Source organism: Mixophyes fleayi, chromosome 4 (genome assembly GCF_038048845.1).
Source record: "Mixophyes fleayi isolate aMixFle1 chromosome 4, aMixFle1.hap1, whole genome shotgun sequence".
NCBI classification, from domain to species: Eukaryota; Metazoa; Chordata; class Amphibia; order Anura; family Limnodynastidae; genus Mixophyes; species Mixophyes fleayi.
Genome location: NC_134405.1, coordinates 196410274 through 196426479, shown reverse-complemented (window position 1 = coordinate 196426479; position 16206 = coordinate 196410274). Strand labels below are relative to the sequence as shown.

At 39.6% G+C, this 16206-nt stretch overlaps 1 protein-coding gene across 1 annotated transcript in view; it reads left to right on the top strand.

The window, feature by feature from the left end:
* The first annotated feature begins 3069 nt into the window (after positions 1-3069).
* Positions 3070-16206, top strand: part of NELL2 (neural EGFL like 2) — a 252389-nt gene continuing 239252 nt past the window's right edge. Inside the window, exons 1-2 of the mRNA XM_075209076.1 lie at positions 3070-3584; positions 3913-4041. Coding sequence (XP_075065177.1) covers positions 3536-3584; positions 3913-4041 — 178 coding nt within the window. The 5' untranslated portion in view covers positions 3070-3535. The remainder of the gene's footprint in view (positions 3585-3912; positions 4042-16206) is intronic.

Genomic DNA, 16206 nt, shown 5'->3' with positions numbered 1-16206 from the left:
CCAGGAGAGGACTGCAGGGAGAACCAGGTCATGCTTTTTATAGGACTCAGTGCTCCCATAATGCTCTTCAGTGCCCACACAGTTTCTGTAGTGCCTGCAAAGGTATACTGTATGTATAGTGGTACTGACAGTGTCATTATATGAAATACAGATTTTAATCTTATTTAATCTCATGTCCTGCATTTGACTAGTGAAATAACGAGATTCCTAAAATATTGGTGCACTCTTAATACAGACTCAAGTCAGCCATCTGGCTGTAGCTCAGTCTCTCTCACCTCAGGCTGCTGTAGCAAACACTTGCAGTTTTAGTAACAGTGTAAGATCTTATAGGCTTGTATTGAAAAATTGTCACTCTTTCTCCCTGCTCTGCCACTAAACAGCAGGTACACCAGTGTACTCATATGCCTCAAGGTACCAGTTTCACCAGAGGCGAAACTAGCAAGCTGTGGGCCCCCCGTGCACGGAGGCGGGAAGGAGGAACCCGAGGCCCCTGACCGGGCACCATTATCTCCATGGGCCCTGGTCAGGGCCGTAACTAGGGCTGTGCGACAGGGGCGACCGCCCAGGGCGCAACGCTGAAGGGGGGCGCAATTTAGGAATATTTTAGGTTAATTTGGTTAAAATTGAGGGCTAGGGGGGCGCAACTTGTCTTTCTCGCCCAGGGCGCTAGAATTCTAAAGGGGGGCGCAATTTAGGAATATTTTAGGTTAATTTGGTTAAAATTGAGGGCTAGGGGGGCGCAACTTGTCTTTCTCGCCCAGGGCGCTAGAATTCTAAGTTACGGCTCTGGCCCTGGTACACTGTACCTGCTGCACCAATGGTAGTTCCGGCACTGAGTTCCCCTCACTCTGCTCTCTCGTCTTCTGGGTCCAAACCAAACTTTCTCTGAGGAACCTCTCCAAGGTATAGAGATACCAAAAAGGGCAAAGGAATTAATTTTCATTTCTCTTTTTTTATATTTACCTGCAGAGACCTTTAGTTGCCATTAAAGGCTCCAATAGGTCTCCCCTATTTCCACAATATAAAAGTAGATGTGGTAAAATAGATAATCGTAACTAATATTTGGAGCTATTATTAGATACATTTTGCTACTTTGCATAGTAGGCCTGATCTCTCCAATGCATCTACAGTAACATGGCCAATGTCCCCTGTATGCGAAACCCTAATTACATCACACTGTGACATCACTAAATTTCCCTACTATAAAGGCTCCTGCATTTAACACAAAACATTTAATTTGATGTCCAAGGAAGCAGGAACCAAATAGAATTATTCCTTGCTCCACACTGTAATGTATAGCTGTTAGCAGGCAGCAGATTCCACCATTATATTTATATATACTTTATAATTTCTGAATGTTGTATTTTTGAAATAATACAGATTTCTCTTATTTTGATAGAACACGTAGTTGTAATACAGTGTGCACACATAACTGATATCACTTTGATTAATAGAATATATGTGAATACCATGGCAGGGGGAACTACTAGGGGCACAGTGACAATTGTCAGGAGCAGAACTATAGGTGAGCAACATTCTCAAAACCATTCTGTGAAATATTCACTTCATTCCACATTTGGCCACGAAATCCTGCACATTTTGTAGGATGAATTTGGCTTTATGTTCCCTAATTCCCAGTACTACCACAAACACACTGGCAGCAGAATGAATTGACAGCCGTCCTCCTCACTCTATTCAAATGACTATAAATTCTACAAAATGCAAATGTTCAAATTCTGATGAATGATGAAGCACAAGTAGAATTCGAGAGAGTATTGCAGGAACCTGCGCAAAGGCCTGTGAAACTTGATTTGCATTAAATTCCCCAAAATTTTGCTCATGTCTAATTAATACCCATAAGGGAATCGACACAATGTAATTCTGCTTCCATCTATGACAGGACAGACTAGTGTTGCTACTATACATACACATTATAGGGGACTATTGAGAACAATGTGAACTTGGGGTCTGATACTTGGTTTTTCTACATCAAGACTGCCCAAATAGGAGCTGGGTCCTAAAAGAATTTGCCCATTATCTCCAATGAGAAATTGTATAGTCATTGCTTTATACCATTTTTTATTTTAAAGACACTAAGGGCTAGATTTACTAAGCTGCGGGTTTGAAAAACTGGGGATGTTGCCTATAGCAACCAATCAGATTCTAGCTGTCATTTTGTAGAAGGTACTAAATAAATGAAAGCTGGAATCTAATTGGGTGCTATAGGCAACATCCCCAGTTTTTCAAACCCGCACCTTAGTAAATCTAGCCCTAAATGTGGGACATAAGCTTTATATAAAGTAACTACTACCACTACTACTACTACTACTACTACTACTAATAGTAATAATCGCAATGATACATATGCAAAAGCTTAAAGATCTTCTGAGAAGGGGGAGAAGTTTTTCAGTGAGACAGTTGCAGAGAGCCTGATAAAAGTGTGGCAGATGTGTTTTATGATTTAATATACTCAAAAGAAAATTTACAATTGTGAAGATATATAAATAAAGTCATATCTGGAAAATTTAAAACAAATTGGGGAATGAGGGAATATGTGGGAGATAATATATAGCTTGCAAAAAAAAAAACTGGGTTGCTAAAGAGAATATGAAGGGATTTTAAAAAAAATTCAAACAATTGTAAGTAATTGTCACCATGAAGGGTTAATGAATGGAGCAGCTTACCGAAGGTGATGGGAAATACGTGTAAAAGATGAGGTGTCACAAGTCAGATGTGAATGGTGGCTTTGGCATTACCAAGAGAATAAATGTGTGTTATAAATATAGTGAATCTTTAGAAACACAATGAATAGTTCAAAAGGTGAATTTAAGATGTTATATACAATATACCGACAGCTGTGCACTCCCCATATATACCACATAATGAGCGATGTCAGCTGTTTTCCTGCATTTACATTTCTTCAAGCAGTACTAAAGCATAAAATGCAGTTTCAAAGCAATATATCGCCCCTGTAGGCAAATAGAGTTCGTTTTAGGGATGCCCATAATCTCACGCGAATGCCCACCTCCTGTCAATCAGTAGAGACACAACCTGTAAGCACCTCTGCTAAGCAGTGAAGTGCTGTGTGCAGTACGCTCTGATCAGCTGCTGGAAGGACCAATTGTTCATACCCTGAGAGAAAAAGGACATATCAGACTGTCCCTGTTCCCCTCCTCCAAATCCCTGGAGTAGCAATTAGAGTGCCCTGTTTCAGCATCTCTCTTGCATCCATTGTCTGTACGAGATTGGAGCTGAGGATTGCCATAACTGCCCAGCTCTGCACTAGAGGAGATTTTCTGCTGGTCCTGCTCTGGATTAAAGCCGTGCTGTGGGTGCACTGCACTTATTGGGTTAAACCAGTGTTCCTCCTCTCTGCTGGGTCTGCCTGCTTAGGAATGATGCGAGCTTTAGGGAATCCAAGTTGCTGGCTCATCTGCTGGCTCCCTGTGTTATGTTAGGTGGTAGCATCTTCACTGAGACCACAGGAGCTTTCTGAAAGCAGAAAGGGAGATGGACTGATTGTATCCTCACCAACATGGAGTTAATAGTGGGCATAATCTGCGTTATTGTCTGCCTCAAGCCAGGTAAGAGAATTATTTGTTTAGTGTTGATGAAGCAAGGAAGTCCTAGGTATTAGGTGATTTTTTTTTATATAAAGAACAGTTCTGGAAAATATATGTAGTTAACATGAATGCTGTTAGTAATAATAAAAGCATAAGTTTTAAAGATTTCTGTTAAAGTAGGATATATTACAATATGGTATGTGGTTTATTTTCTGTAAACCGCGTCTGTCTATAACATGTACTGAAAGCTTAGGTAGCACTGGCGATTTTTCACACAGTACCATGTGTATAAGCAATGTATCTCCATCAGTTTAATGTTTAATTGGTGGCTTTCGTTTCCTCATGTCAGTTTCAGGGTTTGGTATTGACCCCTCCCTGCAGATTGACATCCTAGAGGAGTTCCAGCTGGGGGAGGCCACTCCTGGAGTGCAGCAGGTTCCAGGACTTCACAACAGAAGCAAAGCCTTCCTTTTTCAAGGTATTTCCTCCTGAACAGGACCGATGTGCACAATAACTATCCATGAGATGTACATCTGTGGTCCTTATCTATCTGCATGGCTTTGGTTGCCCTTTGTCTGTCCCTACAATGTATGTAGATGCCTTATTAATGACCATTAGCAGTAGGAGACAGGGACATCCTTTTTCTGTCCCTGCTATCTTTTCATCTGTGTACTAGCACAGTGCATTAGAACTTGTATTTCTAGTATACAGTGGCGCTTATGGAAAATACTCATCCTCGTTATCATAAGTAAATAGAAATGTGCATTATGTAGCTGACTTCAGAGCCTTAACTAACCTGTGTCAGTTCATGTTGCATAATGGTAAATATAGCTTTGAGATTTTGGAAACCTTCTTACTAGTAGATGAAAATGATAGTCTCTTAGACATGTCTTGGTGGGTATATAGTTGTGTTACCCTGCGCGTTGGATCAGATGTAACCGTTTCCGTAATTGATAGTCTGTGAGCAATGATATTACTTCATCCGATATTAAACTGTCTACTAAGGACAGCTGATATTCAACAACGGATTTCTGTTAACTTTCTAATTAGACGATACACGATTCTCTGCTGAGTTGTGCTGAACAGATCATCCACCTTAACTACAAGCTTTCCCACTTAAGTGTCAGTGCTCTTTTGCAACCGCTGGCTTTTCTTACTGATTGATGGCCCCTTAATTAATGTACAGCAGGACCGAGGCTGGCAGATGGTTGATTTGAGTCTAGGGAAGCAATGAATAATAAGGCACACTACCCTGATCAGGGAGATTAATGCTGCTGGGAACCTGTGACTAATGGTAAAAAAAAAAAAAATAGGTTTGTGAAAGTTGGTTGGCTCTATATCATGTGCATAAAAGATGGGGAGCCCCGGGAACACTGCAGTTGTCTAGCGTTGGTTAAACAGTAATGCTAAAGAATGACTGTATAACATTTTATATATTTTATATCTAGCAGCAGTGCCGTACATTTACTTGAAACCGCAACATTTAATACAGAAACACACATTTAGAAAGTGTACTCCTAGACATATGCAGAGATCACGAAGGGCAAAAGCTGAACTGCATTTCAGGGAATGCAATTAAAACAAACATTGCTTATTTATTTGTTTTAAAGGTAGGATTTATAGTTTTGGGGGGCAACAAGTACATTCTACTGGTTATTCTTACATCTGCCTGGTTGCAAATTGGTTTGACAGCACGTATCTAGAAGGGAAGTGGATATCTTGTATTGCTGATTCAGTTCGTTAAACTGGCTGCTTTCCCAAGCTTTTAACAGGCTTGATTTCTGAAAGCAGGAATGTATATTTTTTTATTTCGTGCTCTGGCACAACTGCAAGTGTATATGAGAAATATAGCATTCATTAGTGACAGAGACCAAGGACATACTGAAATACTCCTGTGCAGGATTTGCAGTATGAAGTGACTACTGTTTTCTCTTTATATAAGTGATGTCAAATATTCCTCTGCTCACTCATTCATTTTTTTTTTCTCTGCAAACAATGGTAAGCAATGTGATTTTCTGGTGAAGACTCTGCCCTATAGGAAGATATTTGTTTTTTATATATGTGACAATATTTATTTCCTGTCCATTTTGCTATATTAACACCTTGCTGTACTATATCAATTATCAGTAATAGAATAACATATAGTCTTAGGTGTTTTAACACTATATAAATGGACAGAGATATCATATTAATGAGATACCATCATTGTCATATTTCCTACATCGAGTAGAATTGCACTAATCAGTTTAAATCATAAAACGCTCCATTTCAATCTACACCTTTCCTCCAATTGACTTTGTTGCCTAAAACCCAACTTCCATAGTTTTGTTTCATTGATCTGATTCTAGTTTGCAAACAAATAAAGGAAATGTATAATTATTAAGCCATTTCTCTATATAATCCTGAAAAATACTAACCTAAACCTCAATTTTTTAGTCCTACATCTACCCATTTTGTCACATACATTATGGCTACAATAATTATTCCACCTGTAGCTAATTACGAAAATGTCACAGGAATGAGACGCCCAGAAATGTTCTATCCATCCAAAATGTGACCCACATCTACTTTAATATAGATGTCATCAGTGTCCTTTACAAAGCTGCAAAAGGTGGGCACACAGCACACGTGGCTTTTTGTGGGGTAATAGGTTCTTTGTTTTATACGCAGTTGCTCTCATACTGGAAGCTTATGGCAAAAGTTTGCTCTAGTTGCTGGAAGGAGGGTGGATTGAGCCATTGATTGATATATGCAGGATACTTGCAGACATGTGCCTTGCTGTGCACTTACATGTAACAAATGAGATTTGCTGCACTTTGTGTGGAAGAATCTATTTATATGACTTTCAAAGAGTGGAAACTACAACCATTTGGGTGTGTTTCCAGCAGGGACTGCCTTTGTACATGACAGAACCTGTGCAATTTCCATTGTGGTGCCCCCTATCCCAATTTAGAGGGTGTGGCTATTGGTATTGCCATAATCCCCTCTCATGTACCCCCACTGGTTCCCCACTTTCTGGTTTACTATGTTTCTCCCAGTTTTCAATATTATTGGTTGTAGATTAGATTACTCCACCACACTCTGGTTCTGTGTCCACTCAATCTAATATAAGGTCAAATAAAGAAATAAGCATTCACTCTTAAGTGGTATGCTAAATAATTCTCACTTCTTAAATGGTAATATCAGAGGTCCCCAAAATAAGAATATATTTCTTTTTTATTTTTAATCTGTGGTAGAAATTGTAAGAAATATCAGCAGATAAGTGTCATAAGAATGTAAGCTCAACTATTCTTGCAGGATCCTCCCTGTACTTGCTCATGACAATGCCTGTACAGCTGTCCAAGGCCCTTCTCCAGGCATGATAGCCTGGATAACTTAAATATAAACTGAGCTGTGCAGAATTGTCAGGCACAAAATAAGCTGAATGGACAGAGCTGTGGCTTATTTTTTTTTCCATTTTAAAATAATAAAAATGTTGGCACTTGCTGTTAAGTTAGTATCACTAAAGCAATATTGCATACCCAATGCAAATAGCTCAACTCCATGTGGGCCAGCTAACAAGTCCACTCTAAAATGTACATATAGTAAAATATAAATAAAGCATAGTCAACATTTTCAAATGGGGTCCGACCATAATACCATAAAATCGTTTTCATCTATTAACATTTTAAACTGTTTCCTACATCATCAGATTGGTGAAAAAGTTTTCTGTACCAATTTTCATACCTTCTTCCAAAGTGAATGTATTGTCAGAATACATCTAAAAAATGCTCATATGAATGAATGACTGTCATTTGGATGTTCATTAATTGTTTGGATAATCAACTGATTAAAATTTTCCTTAGAAATTGTGTGTATGTCAGGCAAAGAGGTTTTACATATAAAGTGTTATTTAACAGTATTACATTTGTCAATATAGTGGCAATATGTATAATTTGATCTTCACACACAAAAACTTCCCTAATTTCTAACATATACCTCACAACATTAAAAAAAAATACCATTGGTGCAGTAGACAACTACAATACCAAGTTTCCAATATGTCATTCCCTTTCTTAGATCCAGAAACCGAATAGTCTCATCAAAATTGAGACTATTATGAGCTTTGCATATTGCTTAAGATATATGATGTTTCTATCTTCCCTGTTTCCTTTAAGCACACTCCTGTGGTGTATTCACTTTCTCTTTAATACTTAAGACTATTCATACTTGTCAGAACATGACATGTGAAAAGTGAAATTTAAAATAAACTTTGTCTGTAAAGCCTGTCTGCATTTTAAAAAGGTGCTCTCCATTAAAATCAGTGATGCAGGGTACAATGATGCGTTGTGTCTTTTGCACTTGTTTTACATTTTGTTATGTAGTATGCACATTCCCCCTTTGGAAAACCATATTGCTTTGGAGGGGAAAGTAAATTTAAAATGTGGGGACAGATGTATAGTTGGGGTAGGGTAGGGTAGGGATCAATTTCAGTGTAAAAATAAAGCAATCAATTATTTGTGAGCTACATGAAAAAACAGCCAATATTTTCCTTGCATGCAAAAAAATTAATTAGTTGCACCACTTGCAATGTAACATGGTTTGTCCAGGAGTAAATGTACTCTGTGTTTTGCTTTGCTCCTAGCTCGGCATCAGGTCCTCAGTGGCCACTTTATAGTTATACCTTACTAGTACTGCATAGGGCCCCATTTGCCCCAGAACAGCCTGATATACTTGTGGCAGGTGCTGGAAACCCATTGGAGATTCTGGTCCATCTTGATATGGTAGCATCACAGAGTAGCTGCATATATGTCGGCTGCATATTTATGCTGCAAATCACCTGATCCAGCACATCAAAAAGGTACTATATTGAATTAAGAACTGAGGACTGTGGAGGACATTGGAAAACACAGAACTCATTGTCATGTTCGTGGAACCAGCTTGAAATGAGACATGCTTTGTGACTTGGCACGTTATCCTTCTGGAAGTAGCCATTAGAAGATGGATAGACTGTGGGCATAAAGGGATGTTATGTCTGTATTGTCGCTATCAATAAATATTGTCTGATGCAATTAATGTGGTTCCAAATCACAAAAGAGATTTAATAGCAAAATTTAGACGAACACAATAAAATTACAAAGTACAAACGATACATACGCTGCTCAGCACTGGATCCAGGAACAGTCCGTCAATCCTGATGTCCGTTGGAAAAGAGAGACCGTTCTTGAATCAGAGACTGCTTATATGCTGTTAAGTTTAGAAAAGACACTGATAATGTCACAAAAAATACACAGATAACACTAAGAAAGTTCTTCATTGGTGCAGTGTTTACGATGTTCCAGTAGACTGCTCGTCATAGGTCAGTTCATTTGATCTTCATCCAAAGGAGGGGGCAACTCACTCCAACTGTTGCCTATGTGTATTCCCACTTAAGAACCAGTTTAAACTGACTCATAAGAACAGTACTTTTGAGTATTAATCTCCCATTGCTCATAACTAGCGACCGCTAGATGTGATCGCTACTCTGTCGAAACCGGGTTACCGCTGGTGAAATATGGATTAATACGAGACCAAATTCTATATATTTTAGAGGACCTGAATCAAAAATACCTTTACTATAATATTATCTGTATAAATAACCTTTAATTAATTTATTAAATAATCAAATTGGAAATATTAAATTGTGTGAATTGGAACTTTTAGAAAATGTGTACTATTTACAAGTATAAGTGTGTGTGTGTTATTTATCCCTGCCATTACTCCATTACACATGGCATACTAATCACAATCGCATGGTAAACCAATATTAATTGATTTAGCCGACTTCATCCAATTATTTGACTTCCACAGGGATGTACATGGTCAACAACAATACTCTACAGTAGTAGACTGTGACTCTTAAACAATGCTCAATTGATATTAAGGGACCTTATGCGTGACAAGAACATTTTCTCCATCCCAACACCACCACCATTTTGCACCATTGAGACAAGACCGGAAGAATCCTTGAAATCATTATGTTTATACCAAAATCTGAACATGTTGTTTATGTCAAATCCTGTTCATGTCACAGCAGGAATCGCAATTCGTTGGATTAGGCAACATTTTTCACTCTTCATCTGTCCAGTTTTTGTGAACCTGTGCCCATTGAGACCTTGGTTTCCTGTTCTTAGCTGAGAAGAATGGAACACGGTGTAGTCTTCTGCTGCTGTAGTCCATTCACTACTAGGTTCAGCATGATGTGCATTCAGAAATGCTCTTCTGCATACTATCTTGTAAACCATGCTCGTTTCAGTTATTGTTGACTTCCTGTCAAATTGAACCAGTCTGACCATTCATCTCTGACCTCTCTCTTATTAACAAGACATTTTCCCATATAGAACTGCTGCTCACTGTTGTGCATGAAATCCCAGGAGATTAGATGTTTCTGAAGCCACACCAAAATCATTCTTTTGGCAGATGCCTATTGGACTGTAATAGGTATCTGCAGATGTGAGTAAGGAGGTTAATCCACACGTTGTAAGCTTAACCAGAACATTGACTTCATAGAGGCATGTAGTTGGTGAACAGTCTTGTGAAGATAGAGTGGGTAGATTGTCACAAAGTGTAATAGGTCTGCACATCTGTGGAGTTCCGTTATACACACACAGTACACAAGAAGACGAAGGCTCCGCGCAAGTGCAGTAGGCTTACAGACGGACTCGGCAGCACCGCACTTCCAGCACCTAATCACCAGAGACAGAGCCTAGTGCTCAACTGTCTCAATACATTACACAGTCGGTCACCTAGTTCACATTTCTTCCCCATTCTGTTTTTTAGTTTGAACAACAACTGGACCAATTTTGCATGCTTTTAGGCATTGAGTTGCTGCCATGTGATTGGCTGGTTATTTATATATATATATATATATATATATATATATATATATATATATATATATATATATATATATATAAAGCAGTTGTACATAATACATTTTGGGAAACATTTATATTTCCCAGTTACTTGCTGTCACCGTAGTGAGATAAGTTGTGAATTTGATTTGGAAAAGAGGCATTGCTGCTCAAAAATCATGTTGTGACAAATATTTTGAGGTTTTATTTTGTTGCTGCATGAATAATTGCTTCCACACAGGCTATTTATTTAATCGTTTTTGTTTTCTATTTAATTTGTTTGACTATTATTAGAGATGCTCACTGACCCCCGTGTTTTAGTTTTGGTTTTGGATCTGGATTACCGTCGTGTTTTGGTTTTGGTTTTGCCAAACCGCCATTGAGTGTTTTGGTTTTGGTTTTGTTTGGTTTTGTTTTGCTATTTGTTAAAAAAAATTACATTTTTTGGCCTAAAAGTATTATTTTGTACCTACATTATTATTAACCTCACTAACACTAACTTCCAGTCATTTCCATTCAATTTTGCCCACCTCCTAGGTCACAATATGATTTTCATACACTTTCAAAGAAAAATTGCTGCAGTTCTTGCCAGTGATAAGAAAAAGGCCATTGTCATGCCTGGGCATAAGACCAAAAATCCACCTCTTAAGTGTGGAATTATTTTTACACAAATCCTAACAACAGTTGTCTAGCCATTTGTAGCGTTTTTAAAGCCACACTCAGTAGAGGTAGGGATTTTAACCATCTGGGATCCTCATCCATGTTACGTCATTTTCCAGCGAGTTCTTGGAAAGCTGTTGGGGAAATCAGAAACTTAGGTTAAAAAAAATAACACCAAGCAGTCCAGTATCATCTGCCTCCCTTCTCTTATCTACATCCCAGCACCTGCAATCTACCCCCCCCCCTCCCCAACATCTTCATCATCAATATCCCCATAACCAATAATTTACAGTTAAACAATCCTTTGCAAGAGGAAGCAATAATGAAATCTGTCACCCAGTCGCAAAGCGGATCACAGATGCCATAAGGACTATGCTAGTATTAGATCTGCGTCCAATGTCCATTATTAATGCAGCTGGTTTTAGACAGTTACTTGAGGTGTTCTGTCCCTATTACCAAATTCCATGACGACCCCATTTTACTCGAAAAGCTATTCCTCACCTCTACCAGAAAGTTCTTAAAAATGTAATCATTGGGCTACAAAATGACATTCTACCCACTGTACACTTAACCACAGATATGTGGGAAAGCAGAACTGGGCAAGATATAGATTATATGACTGTGACAGCCCACTGGGTTGGTCATTCGCCTTCACCAGCAGGGACAGCAGCAGCATGTACCCAAGTATGTCACATTTTTCAGAAGTAGGCTACTCTGTGTATCATCAGCTTCACTAAGAGGCATACAGCTGACAATCTGTTCCAAAAACTAAGGGATGTCATTTAAAGATGGCTAATCCTGCTTGGACTCTCCTGAGGATATGTCATTTCTGATGACGACCCCAATATTGTTCAAGCACTACAGCGGTGTAAAAATCCATCACATTTCCTGTTTTGCACACACAATCAACTTGGTGTTACAGAACTTTTAAAAAATGACATCCAGAGGATGCTGTTTGTGTCCGGAAAAATTTAGGGGCAAATTCAGTTTTCTGCAACAGCATGTAGGAGAATGCAGCAGCTGCAAGAAGACTAGCATTTGAGGGGAATGTACTTTAGTCCAGCAAAGTAGTCACCTGTGAAGAGAGTGCAGACACGGTTAGCTTGAATCAAGTGATTGCCTTAATAATACATTTTCACAAGGAGCTACAGAAATTTAACGTGTGACATAAAACAAAGTAAATGTTCTAACTATATTTTAATTGTGGACGAAATACTTAATTTGATTTGCAAGGATCCACGACCTATCGATATCTTGTTGAGACGTCCTCTCCTTCAGTTTCTCAGGCAACTGCTTGTTGTACAAAAAATTGCTTTCCCAAGACACCCAGTGGTGATGCATATGATTCCGCACAACATTTAGATATTTGCTCTGCTGTAAAAGAATTGGCCAAAAATCGTGACAGCTCTGCCCTAAAACTACTAATTCCCTTTTGAAGGACATTATCGGCAATTACATCATAGTACACAGACTTATATGATGGTGGGTTGAATTAGTATTGTTTGAGGAAGATTAGCAGTGAACCATGTCACCTCTCCTGTTTCTGAGTGACCTATGGTACAATAAAATGTAACTGCAGATTTACACAAAGAGTGTTGTGGTACCCCAAAGCCCTGTTGAACAGCACAGAGGAGTGCATAAACGCTTTTGAAACGCAGGGCTACAAGGGGTTTATTGTGCTCCTGAAAACTTGTGCCCAGGAGTGATTGACAGGAGGAGGATGAAAGCCCTGATTGGTTGGGGGAGTAATAGGAAGAGGATGTGCAGGAAGGAGGAGAGAGAGAGAGCAGCATGGTAGAAGGAACAAGGGGGAGGATGTGCAGCCGAGCAGAGAGAAGATAAGCTGCTGCCAGAACTGTGACATTGCCAGCAAAGCAGACGGAGAACAGCTGGGGACACGCAGCGGGGTGCCAAAGACAGTCTCCACTAACTGCAGAAACGTTTCAAGATAAAACCCTAGCCTGCAGTGTACTGCACACACCCCAGTGTCAGAGGGAAGAGTGATGAGAGAATCTATCCAAAACTGACATTGCATTCTTGTACAAGGAAGGATTGTGAGGGCTTTTCCCCCAGATCATACCTTTGCACAGGCTGCAGGGAACAATTAAGACGGTCGTTTCACCTATATCCTGTGTGTGTGCTGATATCTGGACATTATACCCTGTTGCAGAGCACATGTGCTGATAGAGATTCATTGACTGTTGAGAGAACAGTGCCATCTTTTGGCTGAAATGAGCAACAGCCCTGCTTTCTACTATAATACTTAACCCTTGATGGAAACCTCTGCAGGACATTGGAACACTACCAAATTCCTGTGCACAGGTCAGCCCAGGACTGAGTGGAAAATATGGTAACGTTAACAGGGATAATATTGGTGCACCAAATGTTGAGATGGATGTTAATGTTATGTGATTTACCTAAGAATTGATTTATTAATATTGAAGGTGTGACATTCAGTGTTAGTGGTACCGCTGCAATTCAAGTTAACTCAGCAGTAGATGCTAAAAGTGGGGCGCCTGACCCATAGAGAATAGCACGGTACCCCAAACACCTGAATAAGAAGTAGCCCTCTAGTGGGCGCAGTAGTAACCGTAAGAGTCTTGATGGGTTATTATTGATGGTTATTGCATCATCACCAGTCAGATATTGTTAACGTGAAAGTAGTAACTGTGATTACCAGTGTGCCTTAATAGACAATGTGCATTGAAGATGTTATCGTTATTCTGCCTCATACTCACCAGGTGTATGTCATATGTTAAATGCTATTGGGCTCTATGCTGATCAGACGCATTATTTTGTCATTACTATTGAGCTGAAGGGGTCAGTGGCGTGGTGGCTTACCAAAACTATCCTTACCGCATTCTCAATAAAATCAAGTTGTTTGACCAATCTTTGTCCCTTTCATTGAAATATTTATCTCCTGACCACCGGATATCCAAAAGAGAAAAGAACCTGACTCGTGTCTGGAGGACAAGGTAAGGGAAGGATTCCCATCAGTACCCGACCACCACAGTGTCAGCCCTATTATTTCTATTTCAGCAATTACAATTAGCAATGGAGCTCTTCTCTTTGGGTGTTACCTATATAACGCAGTAGAATTTGCCTGCAAATTCTACAGACAAGCCTGCTTGTCTTCCTCTTCATCAATGACTCTTAGCAATTGAGCACTCGACTTTGGGTGTATATTACACCCAAACTGTATTAGTGCAAATTAGGAAAAATACAGTTTAATCCCTGCTAGGCCCTCCACCATCCTTTCCATGTTAATAGTAGGATTGGTTGCAGTTATGGGCAAGGTCACACATTTTTTTGTCAAATCCTTCAAACCAGCACAGATGTCATACTGTTGTGGTCTGCCACCTGCGTCATCTCTGCTTGTGTTTGGAAAGTGCAAATTTGTGCCAGAACTGCTGCCACTGGTGCCACCCTGCTGCCACTGGCGCAGGACTTACACAATCAACCGCATCCTCATCAGCGCCCTCGTCGGCTACCCAAATCTCCCCCTCATCCTCTTCTAATTCCAAAGTATCATCCTCACTTGGTGTATCACCGGCTACACTAGGGCTGTTCAGGCACACATCAGCAGAACTGCTGAAAGAGCCCTTCTTTATGGGTACATTATCAGAATGATCACGATTAGACATCCCACTGTTGGATGGACTCTCCACAGGGATTGGTGTCCTGTGTGATTCAGAGCAAACATTATCCTCTACTGCCTTACTGTTATCTTGCAGCTCGGCTTTGACACGTAACAGTAGTTGTGCACCACTTGTAGGCTCGGTAACATTTTTTGATCTGCCACTAATATACAAAGGTGAAGGCATCATTCTCTCTTTGCCACTGCGTGTGTAGAATGGCATGTTGGCAATTTGTTTTTTATCAGCACTTAACTTTTCCTCAGTAACACTTCTTTTGCGCTTCAACACGGTAAAAAAAAATTTGGTGTGTGTTTTTTTGACTGATTTCAAAAAACTGTGTAGTTTGACTTTACCTTTCCCAGATGACGTACTAGGAACACTACCATCAGGACTGGTGACAGAACCTGGTTGCTGATTCTGCTCATATGTGGACTGCTTTGAATCCATTATGAGCCCAACACACTTGTAGTGCTACAAATTGTTTTAGATACTGCTGACAAATATGACTTTTGACAGCCAGAAATATTAATGCAATAGAATGGGGGACACCACAAAAGCACTTGTAGTGCCAAATATTGAAAAAAAAAAAAAGACTCCTCTATCCTCCTCTCTTCTCTTCTCTATCAATTGTAATCAGAATTGTTATCAGAATTGGATGAAGAATAAGGTATATTCTCTGTCCCTGCTCTAATCAGCCTGTGACTACACCCTGCTCTGTCCCTCTGTCAAATGGCGATTGATTGCTGTGGAGGCTGGTATTTAAAATTTTCAATTATCACGAGAACCGAGCCCCGAGATCCGATGACGTCACGATGACGTTTGGCCTCGATTTGGAATCCGAGCGTGCGGGAGAGTACCGAGCCTGCTCGGCTCAGTACTCGGATAGACAAAGTTCGGACGGGTTCGGTTCTCGGGGAACCGAGCCAGCCCATCTCTAACTATTATAGACTGTAATGTTTTATATAATGTGCACTACGCATATCATGTATCAACTTGTAACTTTAAGTGTGTACCGGTACCTTTTTTCATAGGAAAAAGCACTGCATAGGTGCCTTTTTACAAACTAGTAGTGAAAGTTCTGGGTCTAGCCATCAAACTGATGATGTTTTAGTTAGCCCATATACTGGTGACAAACTGAACTAGTAGATGAAGTGGCTGCATTAGAGCACTGCAGGTTATTGTAACCACACCATTACTGTAACCTGCATGACTATCTCACAGAGAGAGTATGTGTCTGAGATGGATAGGAGTTTTATACTACAGCAACAATGAAGTACAACACGATTCACCCTGCATACATATCAAAGCTCAGAATTGGAAATATTCAGTCATTCTGAACCTTCATGTTTGTGTAAATGAACAATGAATTGAAATATTATTCACAGACATGAACAGAACAATTGATCACTATTAAGTGGTCAGGTTAGTATGAAATTTAAAAAAAACAACAAAATTATTAAATCGTCAATGAAT